This window comes from Barbus barbus, assembly GCF_936440315.1.
Source record: "Barbus barbus genome assembly, chromosome: 15".
Classification (NCBI taxonomy): Eukaryota; Metazoa; Chordata; class Actinopteri; order Cypriniformes; family Cyprinidae; genus Barbus; species Barbus barbus.
In genome coordinates, this window is record NC_136743.1 from 21,149,845 (window position 1) to 21,169,018 (window position 19,174).

General features: G+C 39.2%; 1 protein-coding gene across 2 annotated transcripts; it reads left to right on the top strand.

The window, feature by feature from the left end:
* Positions 1-392: 392 nt before the first annotated feature.
* On the top strand, positions 393-17,636 carry LOC306881370 (endophilin-B1-like). 2 transcript variants are annotated; one of them, XM_079435450.1, is made up of 10 exons: positions 393-769; positions 2,629-2,770; positions 3,312-3,440; positions 13,467-13,600; positions 13,699-13,791; positions 14,125-14,211; positions 15,644-15,733; positions 16,580-16,680; positions 16,907-17,129; positions 17,209-17,636. In XM_079435450.1, the coding sequence occupies exons 1-10, from the start codon at positions 707-709 to the stop codon at positions 17,314-17,316; spliced, it is 1,170 nt and encodes a 389-aa protein (XP_079291576.1). In that variant the 5' UTR covers positions 393-706; the 3' UTR covers positions 17,317-17,636. The 2 variants fall into 2 exon arrangements, with proteins under 2 accessions (XP_079291576.1, XP_079291577.1); XM_079435451.1 differs by lacking the exon at positions 14,125-14,211.
* Positions 17,637-19,174: the final 1,538 nt, after the last annotated feature.

Here is a 19,174-nt window from a genome sequence, read left to right on the forward strand (position 1 = left end):
GAACACACTTTGTATTTGTCTTGTTATTCTCTAAAATGTAAAATAAGATCAACTACTCAAGAGTTAAAAGACGACCTGTTCTGACTGATAGAGCCATCTAGTGGACTTTACGAAAACCTCAGCAGTTTTATATAGAAATATAACATTTAATAAGATTTTAAATATGTTATATAAGAGCTTTTTTCAAGTTCTCAAAACACACAAATATATTATTATTCTTTCCTATTAATAATGATAGTATTATTTAAACAATAAATATTTTATTTCCTATCATTTGTTGATAGATTTATTGAAACTTATTATTAATTAATCAAAATATTAATTAGAAATATTATTATTAATTTGTCTGATGGTCAAACTGCTGTCTAAGCAGGCTGCACGCTGGGATTTGAGACACATCCGTTGTCTATCGTTGAGTTTGTCCTTCCTCTTCACTCTCCCTCACTCCTAGTCCTAACAGCTGCTGCTCTGCGTTAGCGGCTACACTACTGACAGATACACCACAATACCTGGACCAGACAGCCTTAACACAGATTTACGCGTTTGTTTTTAATTGGTTATCTTCTCAGTCGCGTTTTTACATGGACTATACGCTTATTACGACAAAGCGAGCTGAATTCATAAGTGTTTTGGCCGGGCGGAGAGAGGCTAATCTGTGTTTGCTAGCAGGCTTCAGCTCAGACTGATCAGTATTTTATAAACAGACATGGAGTTTAACGTTAGACGACTAGCAGCGGACGCGGGCACTTTCCTCAGTCGTGCAGTGCAGGTAAATGTCTTTAAATGACCTTAAATGTGTTTAGTGTCTTAACTTGTGTTTGTTTTTAACCAGTTGTACGTTGTTTTCATTATTTAACGGGACAGTTCGGACAAACTGGAGGATCTGTCATAATTTACCCACCCTCGTGTCTGTATAACGGAGGAGCACAAAGGCATATTGTTATTGACCGACAGCCGAAGTCACCATTCACTTTCATTACTTTTGTCCATAAAAAGAAAGTGTATTGTGGCCAAGACTGTCATTCTGCCTAATTGTGTGTGTGTTACAGAAAAAGTCATAGTCATTCAAAATTTTAATTTAGAACATAAGAGGGTGACATTTTCCTTAAAAAATTTAGTTTATTATCCCTTTATGAAGTAGTAAATAAAGTTCATTATTTGTAGCAATGAAAGTTTGTAGTATGCTACTACAACTTTAATAACAATTTTGTGGTAAACATGTTCATTACTGACTGTTAAGACTGTTGTGTTACTACATATGTCAACTGTAAGAATTATTATTATTATTTAGTAATTTAGCAGACGCTTTTATCCAAAGCGACTTAACAAATGAGGACAACAGAAGCAATCAATTGTAGTATTAAAACAACTAAAAACAGATCCAAAACTAAAAGCTAAAACTTTATAAATACTACCTATACACATTTTAAAAATAAAGAAATACAACAACATTTCAAAACTTAACATTTAAATGAAAAACTAAAAATAAAGCTAAAAACTATTCAAAATATTAAAGAACAAAAGTTATGATTATAATAATGATTCTAACATAACACTAAGCCAAACACCAAAAACAACAAATATATATATATATGTATGTACAACCACATAAATATACATATATATATATATATATATATATATATATATATATATATATACATACACATTTATAAATTCAATAAATATATATATCATTTCCATTTAGTTTGTTGAAGTATTAAAATAACTCAAATTAAATAAAACTAAAACTTAATAAAATCCCTATACAGACATAATAAATTCAGACATTATTTAACTCAAATTAAAATAGATAACAAATACAAATCACGACAGTATAGTTTATCAGTAATCCTAAGAAATAACACTGCCAAACACACATGCTAAAAACAACAACTTACTTACACATAGTAAGAAATGGTTATAAAAACGGAAACAGAAGTGAAACAAGTAGTAGAAAAGAGGAGAAATCAAAAGCGATACTTATAACGGTAGAGTCGATGGTCTTTATACTCTTCGGTCATCACACGACAACTGCCGCGGTAAACTAAGCTTTTTTTTATACCCATCTAACAAAATACTAATTGAACTTAGCTAGACACACTTTCCTTATTTTTCCACAACAAATGGCCAAGCAAGCGCAGACTTTGACAAGATACGTGAGACAGAACAAGACCAAACACGATATCAGCACGTCTCCACACAGGATAATAACATACTATAACAATACATCATATGGTATTTTTAAATCTAATCTTTGAAGATTTTACGTAAAAAAAGCTTTTATTTGATTACTGGTTTTTATGAGCATTTTCGTTTATATTTACATTTTATTTACATGTTTTTGTTTTTATACCTATTTCTTACTGTTGTATTATACTGTTTTGGCTTTGTTGTAAATTGATTTGAGAAAGCAACATTTAAAGGCACTATACTGGTCAAATGTTGGCCAGAAATGCAGTCTAGGTCAGCAGCTCACTAGGCTTTGGTTTTAAGACCACAGCTGTATGTGTGAACATTAATAAGTCAACTATAAAATGTCAAATGTAACGTGAAAAACTTTAATATATAAACTGCATTGCTGAAATAATGTGTTAGAACAGTCAACAAACTTTGCAATCCATGTAGTTCACAGAGGAGAAGTTTGGGCAGGCGGAGAAGACTGAGCTGGACGCCCATCTAGAGACCCTTTTGAGTCGGGTAGAATCCACCAAGCACTGGACGGAGAAGATCATGAAACAGACAGAAGTTTTGCTGCAGCCGAACCCTAGTAAGAAGAAACGCTTGGTTAAACAAGTAATGTTGTAGTTTAGCAATACTGCAAGTCACCATAAAAACAAAATGCTCATTTATATCACCAGTACAGAGGAAGTGAACTCAGGGTCACAGCTGGTGAAATCATCTCAATTTTTGCAGTAAACCTAATTGCAAGAGAACAGTGTGAAGTTCTCCATCTGTTCCTTGCAATGGGATTAAGACCCAGCCCTAATGATGTGTATTTTTTTAGCCAGGAAGTCAAAACTATGTGGGTTATATATCTTACATTTATGATCTTAGATTTTCTTACAGTAAGAAAGAAACACATCCTGTCTTTATTCCAGTTTTTGGTGACATATTGGTGTTTTTACCACACTTTATCTTCCAAGCACATCATACAATCATAAAAGTGAAAGTTCATGATTCATAGCAACGCTTTGTAAGATATTTTTGATGTCCAACAACAGTAATGGTTATCAGGCCTTGCTTAAGAGGATGCATGTGGTCTCTTCTGACACTCACTGCTCTTAATTTAATTTGTCTGATGATTATAGATGTCCGGATGGAGGAGTTCCTTTACGAGATGCTGGACAAAAAAGTCCCAATGCGTGCCAACAACCACGAGTTACTGGGGGAGTGCATGATCGACTCTGGACACGAGTTTGGACCTGGAACCGCATACGGTAAACTCATTACATAATATTGAGTGTGATAAACACTGGCACAGCAAATACATGTCTACATATTTTTTATTATTACATATACTTTATTTTTTACATCCAATTTTGTACTGATCATACAACTATACAGTTATGTGTTTAGAGATATATACACTAGCAGCCAAAAGTATGGAATAATTGACCCTTTGCAAAGACCCGCCCCCCCTCCGTTACTGTTGCTATATCTGACAAGCAACAGTAATAAAATACTGTGAAAATAGTGAAAAATACATTGCGGAGCAAAGAGGAAACTGACAACGTGCCGATAGACAAGACAGAGGAGGTTTACTTTTGGTATGAAACAAAGCCTCAGCTTTCAAATTTTGTAAGAAATTCAAACAATAAATACCGTTTTTCATTTCGCTTTATTGTGTCATGACAGATCACTGTGGCTCGTGAACTAATCTTCCCTTCCTCTTTACTAGTTATAGCACAACATAAACATGAATGAACATCAGGGGGGTGTTTCAGAGCTTTCTGGAACACCCCCCTGATGTTCATTCATGTTTATGTTGGTTATGTGACATACCCGGGTATGTTTAAGGGTGAGTAAGTGAATAACCTCAACTTTCGGTTCCAAAAACAGAGGTAACTTTCAGGCAAGGCAAGGCAAGGCAAGTTTATTTATATAGCACATTTCATACACAGTGGTAATTCAAAGTGCTTTACATAAAAGAAAGTGAAATAGACATTAAAATCAATAAAAACATGGAAATAAGAATAATAAAAACAAGGAATTTTAAAATGATATAGAAAATGATTTAAAATAAATTTAAAGAAAATGATTATACATAAAATTCATTGCAGTCAGTTCGGACATATAGCACAGTGCTCATTCAAATGCACAGTTAAACAGATGAGTTTTGAGTCTTGATTTAAATGTGGCTAATGTTTTAGCACATCTGATCTCTTCTGGAAGCTGGTTCCAGCTGCGGGCCGCATAATAGCTAAACGCAGACTCCCCTTGTTTTGTGTGAACTCTTGGTATTTCTAACTGACTCGATCCTAATGATCTGAGTGGTCTGTTTGGTTTATATTCAGTGAGCATATCAGCAATATATTTAGGTCCTAGGCCATTGAGTGACTTATAAACGAGTAAAAGTACTTTAAAATCAATCCTAAATGTAACTGGAAGCCAGTGTAAGGACCTGAGGACTGGTGTGATATGCTCAGATTTTCTGGTTCTAGTCAGAATTCTGGCAGCAGCGTTCTGGATGAGCTGCAGTTGTCTAATGGTCTTCTTGGGAAGGCCGGTGAGGAGACCATTACAGTAATCCACCCTGCTGGTGATAAAGGCATGAACAAGTTTCTCCAAGTCTTGATTGGAGACAAAACATCTAATTCTTGCAATATTTTTGAGATGATAGTATGCTGATTTAGTTATTGCTTTGACATGACTACTGAAACTAAGGTCTGTCTCCAGAATCACCCCAAGATTTCTGACTTGATTTTTCGTTGTTTGACCCCTAGAGTCAAGATATGCATTCACCTTGAGAACTTCATCTTTGTTTCCAAATGCAATGATTTCAGTTTTCTCCTTGTTTAACTGAAGAAAGTTCTGGCACATCCAACTGTTAATTTCATCAATGCATTGGCAGAGGGAGTCAATGGGGCTGTAGTCATTTGGAGATAAGGCTAGGTAAATCTGGGTATCATCAGCATAGCTGTGATAGGCAATTTGGTTCTTCCTCATTATCTGACTTAGTGGGAGCATATACAGGTTAAACAAGAGCGGTGCAAGAATTGAGCCTTGTGGGACTCCACATGTCATGGCCGTCCACTTAGACTTATGCTCTCCTATACTCACATAATAACCTCTCCCTTCTAAGTATGACCTGAACCATTTGAGTGCCATCCCAGAAAGCCCGACCCAGTTTTCCAGTCTCTCTAAAAGTATGTTATGATCGACAGTGTCAAACGCAGCACTAAGATCTAGTAGTACCAGCACTGATATTTTGCCAGAATCAGAATTGACGCAAATATCATTTATTATCTTAATGAGTGCTGTCTCTGTGCTGTGATGTGCTCGGAAACCAGATTGAAAATTGTCCAGGTATCCATTTGACTTTAAGTAGTTGTTCAGCTGATTAAAAACTACCTTTTCAATAATCTTACCTATGAAAGGAAGATTTGATATGGGTCTATAGTTGCTCAACATGGTGTTATCAAGATTGCGCTTTTTCAGAAGGGGCTTAACAACTGCAGTTTTAAGGGAGTTTGGAAAAGTCCCAGAAAGAAGTGAGGCGTTCACCACTTCTAAGAGATCAGCTTCTAAACAGTTAAGCACATTTTTGAAAAAGGATGTGGGAAGTGTGTCAAGATAGCAGGTTGAAGATTTAAGGTGCTGTACTATTTCTTCCAAAATTTTGTTATCAATTTCTTTAAAAACACACATAGTCACTTCTTTTTGAAATTGCGGTTGAATCTGTGTGACCTCTGCATAACTTGAGGATGTGCCAATCTCCTTTCTGATATTATTGATCTTCTCAGAAAAGAAGGAAGCAAACTCATTGCATTTGCTGTCGGAGAGCATTTCACTGGGAATCTGACTTGGGGGGTTTGTCAGTCTCTCAACAGTCGCAAAAAGAGTGCGGGTGTTGTTTAAGTTACTGTTTATAAGGTTTGAAAAGAAAGTCTGTCTAGCTGTGGCTAGTTCCACATTGAAAGCATGAAGGCTGTCTTTATAGATGCTATAGTGAATTTCGAGTTTCGTCTTCCGCCACATCCGCTCAGCTTTTCTGCATTGTCTTTTCATGCTCTGAACTGCTGTTGATTTTCTCCAAATTGATTTCTGTTTCCCCGTCTTCTTGCTGACCTTTATCGGGGCAATATCATCAATAACATTCTTAATTTTTGAGTTAAATGACTCCAGGAGAAGATCAACAGAGTCTGCAGAAATGCTTGGTGTTAATGATATTGCCTCCATAAATAGCGCACTAGTGTTCTCGTTAATGCATCTCTTTCTGATAGAGACAGATCTAGATTCAGTGGTGACCGAGATCAATATATCAAAGAAAATACAGAAGTGATCAGATAGTGCTACATCCTTGATTACAATGGATGAGATGTTTAGACCTCTACTGATGAGTAGATCTAGGGTGTGTCCACGATTGTGTGTGGGTCCGTGCACATGCTGACTCAGGTCAAAAGTGTTTAAAACAGTTATAATTTCTTTTGTAGTTTTGATTTCTGCATTATCTATGTGAATATTAAAATCCCCTGCAATAGCAAAACAGTCAAACTCTGAGGAAATCATTGATAACAGTTCAGTGAAATCATCAACAAAGGCTGGAGAATATTTTGGAGGCCTGTAAATAATGATAAACAGGGTGCGTGGAGCACCTTTCAGCACAATACCTAGGTATTCAAAAGATGAATACTGACCAAATGACATTTGCTTGCACTGATAAACATCTTTAAACAGAGCAGCTACACCTCCACCTCTCCTAACAGTCCTGCAGACACTTATAAAATTAAAGTTAGGAGGGGCTGTTTCATGAAGGACTGTTGCACTGCAGCTGTCTTCTAACCATGTTTCATTTTAAAACATAAAATCCAGGTTGTTTGTGGTTATTAAATCGTTGATCAGAAATGATTTATTTTTAAGTGAGCGAATGTTTAAAAATGCTAACTTGATGGAATTACATTTTGTCTCTACAGCAATCTTAGATTGATGCATTATAGGCCGCAGGTTAGATGGGTCAGCCGTACGGCTTGAGAAGGCCTTAGACTTTCTATTGCTTAATAAAACAGAAATAGAGGAGGCTACAGGCACACTGGGTTCCCGCTTGTTCTGTAAACATTTGTGAATGTTGCTGCTAATATAGCGGGGACCCGACACATATCACTGAGAGCTGTTATCAGTTGTTTTTGGTTCACCTACACCAGATGGAGAGGGGTTTGGGCCCTGACGTTGTGGCAGCGGCCGGAGAGCTCTCGCAGGAGGAGGAGGGTGAGCTGGGCCTGCAGTCTTTGGTGGTTGTGGGGCCCGCCGTTTTTTAGTTGATATCTGGGGGCTTGAAGCGAAAGAGTGGGAGAGTTTGGTCCCAGCATACACCAGTTCCTCCATTTTCTGTGAGAAGCTTAGAAGTGGAGATTCTGGGGAGAGTGATAGTGTATCTGGTGAGCAGGGCTCTGGCTCTGGTGTTTCCGCTGGCTGTGAGATGTCGTTCTGGCTTCCCTGGCTGTTTTCCAGAAGGTCGTCTTTGGGTGCTGAGTCTTGGAGCTGTTGTAGTACGTCACAGTCTGCATGTGATGAGCTCTGTGGGCAGGGCTCAGCTGGGATGTCCATGAGCAGTGCTTGTTGTGGCTGCGTGGTGTTATCAGTATCCTTGTGGGATGTGTCAACCACATGTTGACTCAAAAGCTGACATGAAGTCCTGTGGTCACTCATATTCTGTCCAGGTGTGTGTGTGCCATTCAGGCCGAGTAGATTGGCACACACCGCTGAAGGATGACGGAGGGAGAAATAGATATTGTCCTTAAGCACTCTTGCACCGAGTCTGTTTGGGTGGAGGCCATCTAGTTTAAACAGTTGTCTGTGGCCCCAGAAAAGGTTGAAGTTGTCGATGAAGTTGACTCCTTTTATACTGCAGGTTCTTTGTAGCCATGTATTCAGCCCAAGCAACCGTGAGAACATGTTAGTTCCCCTTGCTGGGAGTGGTCCACTGATGAACGACTGAACTTCAAGACTTTGAAGCGTTTCAAAGAGTTCACTGAAATCCTTCTTAAGGAGTTCTGACTGCTCCTTCCGAATATCATTCTTCCCCACATGGATGATGACTCGATTTGCAGTCTTGTGCTTCATCAGAATGTTCCGAAGTTCTTTGTTCACATCAGAGACATTTGCTTGAGGAAGGCAGTAGGTAGTTGTAGTCCTGCTACTGATGTTTCTGATAATAGCATCACCCACTATCAGAGTCCTGGGCTCGACTGCGCTCTGAGCTGAAAGCCGCTGTCTGCTCGACCTTGAGCGCCTGTTAGTAGCGATGTTAGCTGCTGGCTGATTCGATCCGTGTTTAGTCACATTTGCAGATTTCTCACCCACATTCATTAATGCTTCAAATCTGTTCTCAAGATGTATAGGGGGTGGTAGAATGCCAGTGTTTACAAGTCTTGTCATAGCCGTATCTGGGGTAGAGGATGCTACAGCAGCAATACGAGATACTCGTGATAATCTGATGTCTCGATTGCCTTTGGGTCTCGCTCCCTGTTTGTGCCATCGATTTGTCTGTCGATCTGTTTCGGCTTTTTCCTCTACACTTTGTATAAACTTTTGAGATTCAGAGGACTCACCAGCTGTATGCTGAGGGGGTCCGTGATGACCGTCTGCTGTGTGTTCCGCCTGTTTTGGAAGTCCAGTAAGCAACTTTGTTTCAAGAACCGCAATCCTTTGTAGAAGTTTGTGGCAGTTCATGCAGCAAGTAGATTCCACGAGAGGCATTTTCTCTAGTCTGTTTAAATGTAGACAGCTGTGTTTTTCCGTCTCTGGAATGTAAACTGCTGGGAGAAAGTCTTAAGTTTCCCCCAAAAAAATGTGTTGTCTGAGCACTGTGCTGATCTGCTGAAGTTAAAGTTAAAATCTTGGAGAGATATGAGAAAAATGCAAAAATAGGGAGCAAAGCGGAGAGCAATAAGCAAGAGCGTCCGAACAGTAGCAAAGCCGGAAGTAACGTATGGTATGCTATGGTTACTCAGGGTATGTAAGTAACCATAGCAACTTGCTCTCTGAAGATAACCTGCTCCGGAGTAGGTTCTGTTTCAGGGTTAGCTTACTTCAGAGCTATCAGCGTATTTGTGCGTGACTTACTAACGAGACTCCAGTGGGCGTGACAGATAGCACACAATATGATATATTATTACAATAAGTTTTATATATATTAATTGTATGATATGTAAATTATAAAGCACTAATATAAGTAAAATATAAGGTAATCTATTATAATTGTCACATGTGTGGACTTTAGTTTTGTCTTTTGCCTTTTTTCCTGTGTGTTCCTGAGTTCTCTTATCTGGTTTTGGTTTTCAGTCTGTTGATTCATTTACCCTCATTGAGTAATTATTGGTTAATCCCCATCACCTGTGTGTAACCTTATGTTCAGTCCTATTTAAGATCCCCTTGAGTTCTGTGGTTTGTCGGTTATTGTTTATGTTACGGGCACGAAGTTCTTATCATTAAACCCTTTTCGGATATTCCTGAGTCTGTTCTGCCTGCCTGCCTGTCTGCGATCCGAAACAGAATAACCGACCCAAACCAGTGATGAAGCTAAAGCTCGCTTCAATCAATGTCGCCCCGAACGCCAGCACGTCAGGGGCGACTATGTTTATTTTTCAACGAGGACGAGAACTGGAGGATTATGTGGCTGAGTTTACGGAGTATTTCCATCTTGCCACATGTGATGACCTCAGCCTAATGGAGGGATTTTGGGTTGGGCTGGACGACGAGATCCGCTTCCTCATGCCCCGTGCTGATCCGTGCTGGACACTGACTGACTACATCAACAGCGCGCTGTGGATCGCCGGATCAGCGTTCATCCTGGGGGAAGCGGATTCCAGCCCAGGGTCATCACATGTGGACGCCGACATCCCAGAGCCCTTCCGGAAAGGACCCACTCGCGGCACGGAGCTGCCAGAGACCACCGCAGACAGAGAGCCAGAGCCTGCCGCGGTCGTCGAGCCATCGCCATCGGGAGCGACAGAGCGGACGGTTCAAGTATGTTCGCCATCCACTATCAATATCTGGCAAGAAATCCCACCCAACCTCCCTCTCCCACCGCCTCTCATCGATATGGTCTCCCCGGATACACCCCTCTCACTGGAAATGTTCAGTCCATCCGCTCACCCTCAGCCCACCATCTGTGGCGTGGGATCGCCGCTGGACTACCCATCTCCATCTTCCCTGGCGTTGAGTCTGGTGGTTCCCTCTGTTCCGCCAGCTGCCTCCGAGACCCAGACTCCGCCTCAGTCCGGCGACCCAGCGGCTCCACCATGGCTTCCAGCTCCCTCGTCTCCACCGGATCCCGTCTGCCCATCAGCTCCACCGGGCTCCCTCGTCCACCCGGCTCCGCATTGGTCAGTCGTCCCCCTACCTACACCTCGGGACTACACTCCTTTGGCTGCGCCCCGTCCCTTCGTCCCTCCGGCTCCGTTGGGCTCCTCCTTCCCTCCTGCTCCACCTCTGTCCTCTGTCGCTCCCGCCCCCGCCGCGGCCATCCGGATCTCCGCCTGCACCGGGGTCGCTGAAGCCATCTGCTCCGCCGTGGACCTCCGGATTTTCGGCATCACCATGGCTCTTCGGCTCTCTGTCGCCACCTCGGGCTCCACCTCCACCTGCTCCGCCGCCGTCGGTCGACTCCCTGGAGTCGTCAGCCTCTCGACCACCATGGCTCCTCCCTCCGTCGGCTCCACCGGGGACCATCGTTAGGACTATGGTCTGGGTCCTTTCCGGCTCCGCCTACTCCAGCTCTCGTCAGCCCCCATCCTGGCTCCTCCCTCCGTCCACGCCTCCGTGGTCGCTGTCATGGCCGGCCAAGCCCTCAGTCCCGCCTTGGCCACCTGACCCTCCTGATCCGCCCTGGAAACTCCCTTTACCCCATCCCTGTACTGGCCTCCAGGGCGCCCCCCCCTCCTCCTTGGTAGTACTGTTTCGGCGCGGGACGCGCCTTCCGGGAGGGGGGAGTAATGTCACATGTGTGGACTTTAGTTTTGTCTTTTGCCTTTTTTCCTGTGTGTTCCTGAGTTCTCTTATTTGGTTTTGGTTTTCAGTCTGTTGATTCATTTACCCTCATTAAGTAATTATTGGTTAATCCCCATCACCTGTGTGCAACCTTATGTTCAGTCCTATTTAAGATCCCCTTGAGTTCTGTGGTTTGTCGGTTATTGTTTATGTTACGGGCACGAAGTTCTTATCATTAAACCCTTTTCGGATATTCCTGAGTCTGTTCTGCCTGCCTGCCTGTCTGCGTTCCGTAACAATAATATGGTTATTATATTTATTATATTGGCATAATAGTTATCTGCCTAAATTATAAAACACTTTTATGACAAGGTAATGTTTATTTTATTATGTATGTTTGTTTTATTTTATTATCATCTCACACATTTTGTTTTATTTTATTATCATCTCACACATCTTGGATCTGCATTTTCTATAATGTATTTCTATAAAAAAATACATATCTGATATGACTTATTATATAAATAGCATCAAACAAACAATACAATTCTTATTTTCAAGGATTAAAGATTAACCGTAAAACAAGAAAAATGATTGCACAACCACCCATTAGGTGTCGATATACACTAAGTGTGCAAATGGCCTTTGAACAGAAGGAATGTTTTACGTGTTAACCAGGAACATACTCTGGGTTGAATGAACTTACTCCTGGACTCGTTTTTGGATCCAACATACCTCGCGTAAGCAAGGTTTGGTTTGATCAACAGAGTTCAGGGTTTAGCAGATGGTAAGTTAACCCTGCTTTCTGGAACACCCCCCTGGGGTGCATTTGTTTGATCAAAATAGTAAACAACAGTAATTGTGCAATATTATTACAGTTTTAAAAAACTGTTATGAATATATTTTAAAGTGTAATTTATTCCTGTGATGGCAGGAAAGCTGAATTTCCAGCAGCCATTACTCTAGCCAAAGATTTTTTGGTGCTGATCAAGAAACATTACTTACTATTATCAATGTTGAAAACTGCTTAATATTTTTTGAAAACCATGATACATTTTCTAATAGGGATGTAACGATTACCGGTTTGACGATAAATCATGATAAAATTCCCCGCGGTTAGTATTACCGTTTCATATTTTACTTATCATTAAAACCGTATTCGATTACCGTGATTTAAACAACTCGCGATAAATAAATACTGTCCGGCATAAAGCAGATTTTTCAGTAACAGTCCCACGTGCGCACAGCAGCACAGTAGTTTCGTTCTGAGTGAAAATAGGGCGGAAAAGCTGGGAGGTTTTAAAAGAGTGCTAAGGGAATTATACAAATTAATATATCAATGAATTAATCATATGAATGTACCTCTGAAGGATGTGACTGTCTTCAGAAACAATTCGATGGCATTTTGTTTTCATCTTCGCTCCATGTAATACCTAAAGGAAGTGTTCGCGGAGTTCACAGGAATCAGCTGTAATTCAGCTTTTCCGTATAAAGCGCCACCTGCTGCCAGAGAGTGGATTTACAGACACTTATTTACATTCAGTCTGTGTGCAGTTTCTGTCTGGCCAAAAAATTGACCAAATTTGTATGACCTGCTGTAAATTTTAACCGGTTGATGAAAAACAAACTTATGTACATTTAAACAATTCAGATATGCTATATAGGATTATTTATGGAGCCGATAAAATACATATAATCATTTATTAATTATCATTTTAATTTAACCCTTTTCTTTAAAGGCTGAAATGTGTGGTCTACCTTTATGTTAAACTTTTTCAAAGCTTTATTTGAACATTTACATTATTTATTTGAACATGCTATTAAACTGTCAAATTGTCAGTCAAATTGTCATTTAAAATCCAGACCTCACTGGTAATGTTATTGTTTTAGTGATTATGCAAACAAAAAGTCATTTTATTTGCTGTTTGTTGATTTTTAAGTATGAAACTTGGTGAAGTGATTTATGTTTCGGTACTTTTTGAACATCTCCAGCACATTTTAACAATACCGTGATAATACTGATAACCGTGATAATTTTGGTCACTATAATCGTGATAAGAAATTTTCATACCGTTACATCCCTATTTTCTAAAGGATTCTTTGGCGAATGGAAGCTTTTATTTCAAAATAGAAATATTTTGTAACATTACATGTCTTTTATATAGTGTAATGTATAGGTTGAAAGAACTGAGAAGTGTGGCTGTTAATAAACTCTTTGTAAGCTCCATGTACTGTAAATTTTATTTTAAGCTGACAAATGTTCCTAATGTGTGTGGGTTGAGATGAATGTCCTCTCATCCTCTGATGTGCTGCAGGTAGTGCTCTCATTAAATGCGGGGAGACTGAGAAGCTGTTAGGCAGTTCAGAAAAAGAGTTCATTCAGAGCTCCGCCATTAATTTCCTCACTCCCTTTAGGAACTTCATCGAGGGAGATTTTAAAACCATAACGGTGAGCATCAGCATACCACTGAACATGCCTTTATTAACCGTTATATTATACTGTGTCTTCTAATCTGTTAAATTTCTGTTGTTGTTCTTTTTTCACAGAAAGAACGCAAACTGCTTCAGAATAAGCGTCTAGATCTGGATGCAGCCAAAAACAGAGTGAAGAAGGCCAGAGTGGCTGATGCTCGCTCTGCAGTTAGTATTGCGCGCACACACACACACACACACACACAGAATGTAATAATCAGCTGTTTTATTCTTCTAGTGGCATTTTCAGCTTAACTATACACTCAGTTTTACAGCTTTTAGGGAAGAGAAGCTTGAAGAGTGAAGGCTGTCTTTCATCTTTCCCCAAGCTAGCTGCCGGCTGTCTTATGCTCTTAGTGCAGTTTAACTAACAGAGAAGATGCTCGAGTTAAATGCCCTTTTGCGTGTGAGCTGCTGTCTTTGGATCTCTAACCTCTCTTATTTTCACCAGTTTTCTCTCATTATGTGTCTCTCTGTCTGCTTGCCTGCCTCCGTCTGAAGGAGCTGAACTCAAGCCCTCCGCTGGGAGAGGAGTATGTGGCTCACTTTTCTTACATGCTCAGCTTCTTGCATGTCAGGTGGCTAAAGGTTTGTCTGCTGTGTCTAATAAAACATCTGCCCTCTTTTGCCCTTCACAAATCTTTGGAGAGATGTCGAAAATGGTTTTGTAAGCGGAACATTTTATGTTCAATACCACATGCTTGTATTTCTGTCCAGCTCAACAGAAATAGCTGTGTCAATTCAGCATGTGTTTATTGTGTTCGTTCATAACCTCATATTTGGTACACATACATCTTAATTTGTGAGCTATTTGTGCTATTATTTAACTTTGAGGGCAACAGAATGCAGTTACTGTGTTTGGTGTGATTTAGTTTTTCTTATGTCCATTAATAATGTATGAATTTCTGTGCCTGTGTAGTCTCAACTAACAGTATGATTTGTATTAAAGATGCACATTACTTACCATCCAGTATTAGATTTTTTTTTTTAATTATTATTATTGTTTATTGGGTGCTCATTTTACATTTATATTATAATACCTTTGACATCCTCCAGCATTCACCTTTTAAAAAATATTTAAATAACTGATAATAAAATCACTTATAGCACTGTAAAAATAAATTTTTAGCAAAAAAAAAAAAAAAAGAGGAATATCCATTATACTGCTCTTAATAATGTGATGCCTAAATTTAATTGTGGCATTTAAAATGATTGATTTTAGTGTTTTGTGCTTTCTTTATTAAAATCAAAATTTTATATGAATATCCTTATGTTATAATGCTATAAATTTTATATTATCATATTGATAAAGTATTCCAATGTGCATTAGAATACGTTTCAAAATGGTATAAAATACTTTAGAAATGCAAGATTCATTACTTTAATAAACTTGGAAAACATTTTGCGATGAGAGGAATGTGTTTGGCTCATGTTTAAGTGTTGCATGTGCTCACACCTTGTTGTGACACTGGATGATTCAAGTCTTCTTCCCTTTGTTGCGTGCTTCACATTATTCCTTGTCGCTCCCTGATTTGGTTCCTCCCAGTGAATGTGTCTGTGCATGAATGGTGAAACCATTCAACTTGCATAACGGCTAGTTATGAAAGCTGTTGATTGTGAGTAGTGATTGGTTTGAGTGATTTAAGTTGATGTTTTTGCTTGACCTGATGAGTTTGTTACTGTTTCTGAATGCTGGCCAGCTGTGGGCTGAGGAGGTGCAGCAGGTGAGTGTACTCGAGTCTTTACTCCCCTAAGCCTGTTGAAGAAAACATTGTTTATCAGGGAAACAGAAACGCCTGCCCTGCCTTGCCCTGATAGTGCTGTCTGATATGAACTCACCCTGCCACGTGAATGAGGAACTGCTCTTACAAACAACTCAAACATTCTTGTGTCCAGCAGAGGGAGCTACCAAGTTGTTTATACTCCCACCTGCCTCTGTGTCTGAGGCAGTATGTCCATTTGATTCTGAGCCTGTTGATGGGGATGATTTTTTTTATGTATATGTTTGTGTTTCCCTCAGGCAGAGACAGAATTGAGGATAGCACAGAGTGAGTTTGACCGGCAGGCCGAGATCACCAGACTTCTGCTGGAGGGTATCAGCAGCACTCATGTACGCTCACACATCCTTTATGTCTATCAGTGTTTCGTCTTGTAGCACCACAGAAAAAGAAATTATGCTTTACCCAAGTTGTCCGGTTTTGATTACCAAGATGATTTGCTACCAACATTCTTTAAAATATTTTATTTTGTGTTCAGCAGAAAAGAGAAAGTCATTCAGGTTTAGAATGATTTGAGGGTGAGCAAATCACAAAATTTCTGTGAATTGAATGTGATGGGTGTTGCAAAATAACATCAAATGCTCATCAACAAGCATGAAATGAATGACTTTTATGAGTTGATTATCATTTAAGGAATCAGTCTAAAGATTAATTTATTGAATCAGTCCTAACAAATGGCTCTTATGGGCCTGTTCTTTTAATAAATCATTCATTTAATAAATTGGTCATTTAATGAATAAATCAAAAGGTTCATTCTTTGAATCAGTCTTAATGAATGGTTCTTATAACGAATCAGTCATTTAATGAATCAGTCAAAGAAACTCGTTCTTTGAATCACTTTTAATGAATGACTTAATGAGTCGGTCAAAAGATTTGTTCTTTAAATCAATCTTAATGAATGATTTATGGGACCATTTTTGAATGAATCAGTCAGAAGTCTCATTCTGTAAGTCGGCCTTAATGACTGTTATTTTAATGAATCAGTCTAAATTAATTACTCAATGAATTTGTCAGAACAGATCCGACTGGTTTTTAAATCCAAACATTTAAAAGCGCTTTAAATATGTTAGGATTACTGTGTGGATTTGTGGCTAATTATAGATTATGTGGGAAACACTGCTGTTTATATTCATCTACATAATATGCGCTAATGGCTGTGCTCTCCTCTTTGTGATCAGGCTCATCACTTGCGCTGTCTGAATGATTTTGTGGATGCTCAAGCTACATATTATGCCCAGTGTTACCAGTACATGGTCAATCTACAGAAACAGCTGGGAAGGTTGGCTCACTTTTATACCTCTATGCATTTGTTTGTACTAGTTATGCATTTTTTCACACCAAATCCTCTGTTTTATGCTAAATGCATCCACAATGGAATCATCTGTTCTCTCAAACAGTCAAATTGCGATGTAAGCAATGATTCATATTAATTGATAAGTGTATGTACATTCAGTTATTTCTATATTTTAACCCACCATTATTAACTGTTTCCATATTTCCTCCAGCTTTCCATCCACGTTCTCTAATAACAATCAGCCGGCTGGCAGCTCCTCCGCCAGTATCTCGGTTCCCACGGCACAGCCGGCCGCCTCACTGCCCGCTCCACCGCCCAGCCAGACCTCACCCGCACTCAACGAGCTCCGCAGCACCTCAGGCACCCGCAAGGCTCGTGTGCTCTACGACTACGACGCCGCCAGCAGCAGTGAGCTCTCTCTACTCGTCGATGAGGTGGGCCTTGATCATGTCCTTTCAGATTGTCATAAAATGAATCATTATAAGTCTTAATGGTCAAATATTTCCCTGTCAGGTGATCACCGTGAGCAGCGTGCCAGGCATGGACTCTGATTGGCTGATGGGGCAAAGGGGGAATCAGAAAGGCAAAGTGCCAATTACCTATTTGGAGCTGCTCAATTAAGGTCAGCGAGAAGTGCAAAAAAAATAAAAAATCACATTGTAGATGTGATTTGACAAGAGTAACACTCCAGATGTGATCAGAGAAAGATCAGCTTAATGTAGCGCAAAGCAATATAAAAGTCTTCTACACTGCCATGTCCTGTTGTGTGAACATCTCTTCTGCCATTCGAGGGGCGTCATAATAGCCTTACAGTAACGAAAAGCATTCCGAGATTGCCAACTATTCATCAGATTTATGTGCCAACTGATTTTTTTACTGCTAAACTAACTGATTGTGCTCTAATGTGCTATGATGCTCTAATAAATATTATATGAACCTGGTTGGTGCGGTTTAATGTGATCTTTCTATTTATTTATTTTTTTTTTCATTAGAATTGTTTTATCGTATTGTCTGCACACACTGGATGCTAATTTTAAAAAGCACCATAGTAACAGTGAACTGATATGCTGACCTGAATTTTGACCACTGGGTGTCAGTATTTTCAATTTGTGAAAATGTAAACACTGCAGCTAAAATCTACCAACATACCTCCAGAGGTGGGTAGAGTACCCAAAAACTGTACTCAAGTAAAAGTAAAAGTACTTCTAGAAATACTTCTAGAAAGCCACGTCTTCATCGCTCTTGATGTTCTTCTGTTATTTGAGTGAGAACCGCTTCAGAGACTCAGCGCGTGCGGCAGGGAACTGAACAAATCATTCAAACTGATTCGCGAACCGATTCACTGGTTTGCCAACTGGTTTGATAAAGCCTTTAAACAGAATCGACTCAAAAGAATGAATCATTCGCGAATGGGCATCGTTCATTGCCCAGAGAAAAGTAGACTGCGCGTTTGGAATAAACTGAAGCATTTTTAACTTGTATTGCATTAAGATACAGTAACGAGAAGAGAGTCGCCCACAGTAACGAAGTAAAAGTACCGTTTTTTCTCTAAAAATATACTTGAGTAAGAGTAAAAGTACCCATTTTAAAATATACTCTAAAAGTAAAGTTACCCCAAAATGTACTCAAGTAAATGTAACGAAGTAAACGTAACTCGTTACTACCCACCTCTGCATACCTCTTATTACTGTTTCACTGTAGTGGCACCAAATAGAACTGCAAAAATAGTGGTAGTGTATGGAAACGGTTTCCAAACACTCCCTGGACAAAAGCTGTGTAAAAACTATTACAATTATTAACTGAACTAAAGCTGAAGAAATGGCAAGTGGAATGGGAAGAATGTTGAACTTTTTGAAATCAATTCTGTTGTAGGATCAAGACATTTATTCTTTTAAATCTAGGCATGACCAAGTTGTGTATACAAGGTGTCGTATTGGACATACTCTAACTCATGGACACTTATTGATTGGTGAAGAAGCACAGAAATATTAATATTGCGGGACTCACTTGACTGTGAAACATGTGCTTTTGGTCTACCTAATATTTAATGTCATGAGACAAAGGTTATTATCAGGACAAGCTCTTATAGACCCAGAAAAACTTTTTCTTTCAAAAGTAAATTTAAAGAATCTTTTATAGAATTTTATGTACAAAACTGTGTTTTAAAATTGCTTTATTTAATTTTTATATTTTGTATAGTTTACTACTTTGTTTTTCTAATGTATAATCTTTGTTTTCCGTGAAATAGCCTGTGAAGCTGATGTGGCAATAAACATAAATCAAGTCTGTTAAATCAAGAACTAAAGTTGAAATAATCAAAATTAGGCAACTAACTGAAAGTTTAAGTTGAAATCGTAAAATTACTAAAACAATAACATGGAGGAAAAAAAACAATAACATTATTGAAATTAAAGGGTTAGTTCACACAAAAATTTTAATTCTGTCATTAATTATTCACCCTCATGTCGATCCAACCCGT

Bases quoted from the DNA above. Each gene is read 5' to 3' on its own strand.
- LOC306881370 (XM_079435450.1), top strand. From the start codon at position 707: ATGGAGTTTAACGTTAGACGACTAGCAGCGGACGCGGGCACTTTCCTC. The intron at 2,771-3,311 runs GTAAGAAGAAAC...TGATGATTATAG, and splicing joins TTTGCTGCAGCCGAACCCTA to ATGTCCGGATGGAGGAGTTC. The intron at 17,130-17,208 runs GTGGGCCTTGAT...TTTCCCTGTCAG, and splicing joins TCTCTCTACTCGTCGATGAG to GTGATCACCGTGAGCAGCGT.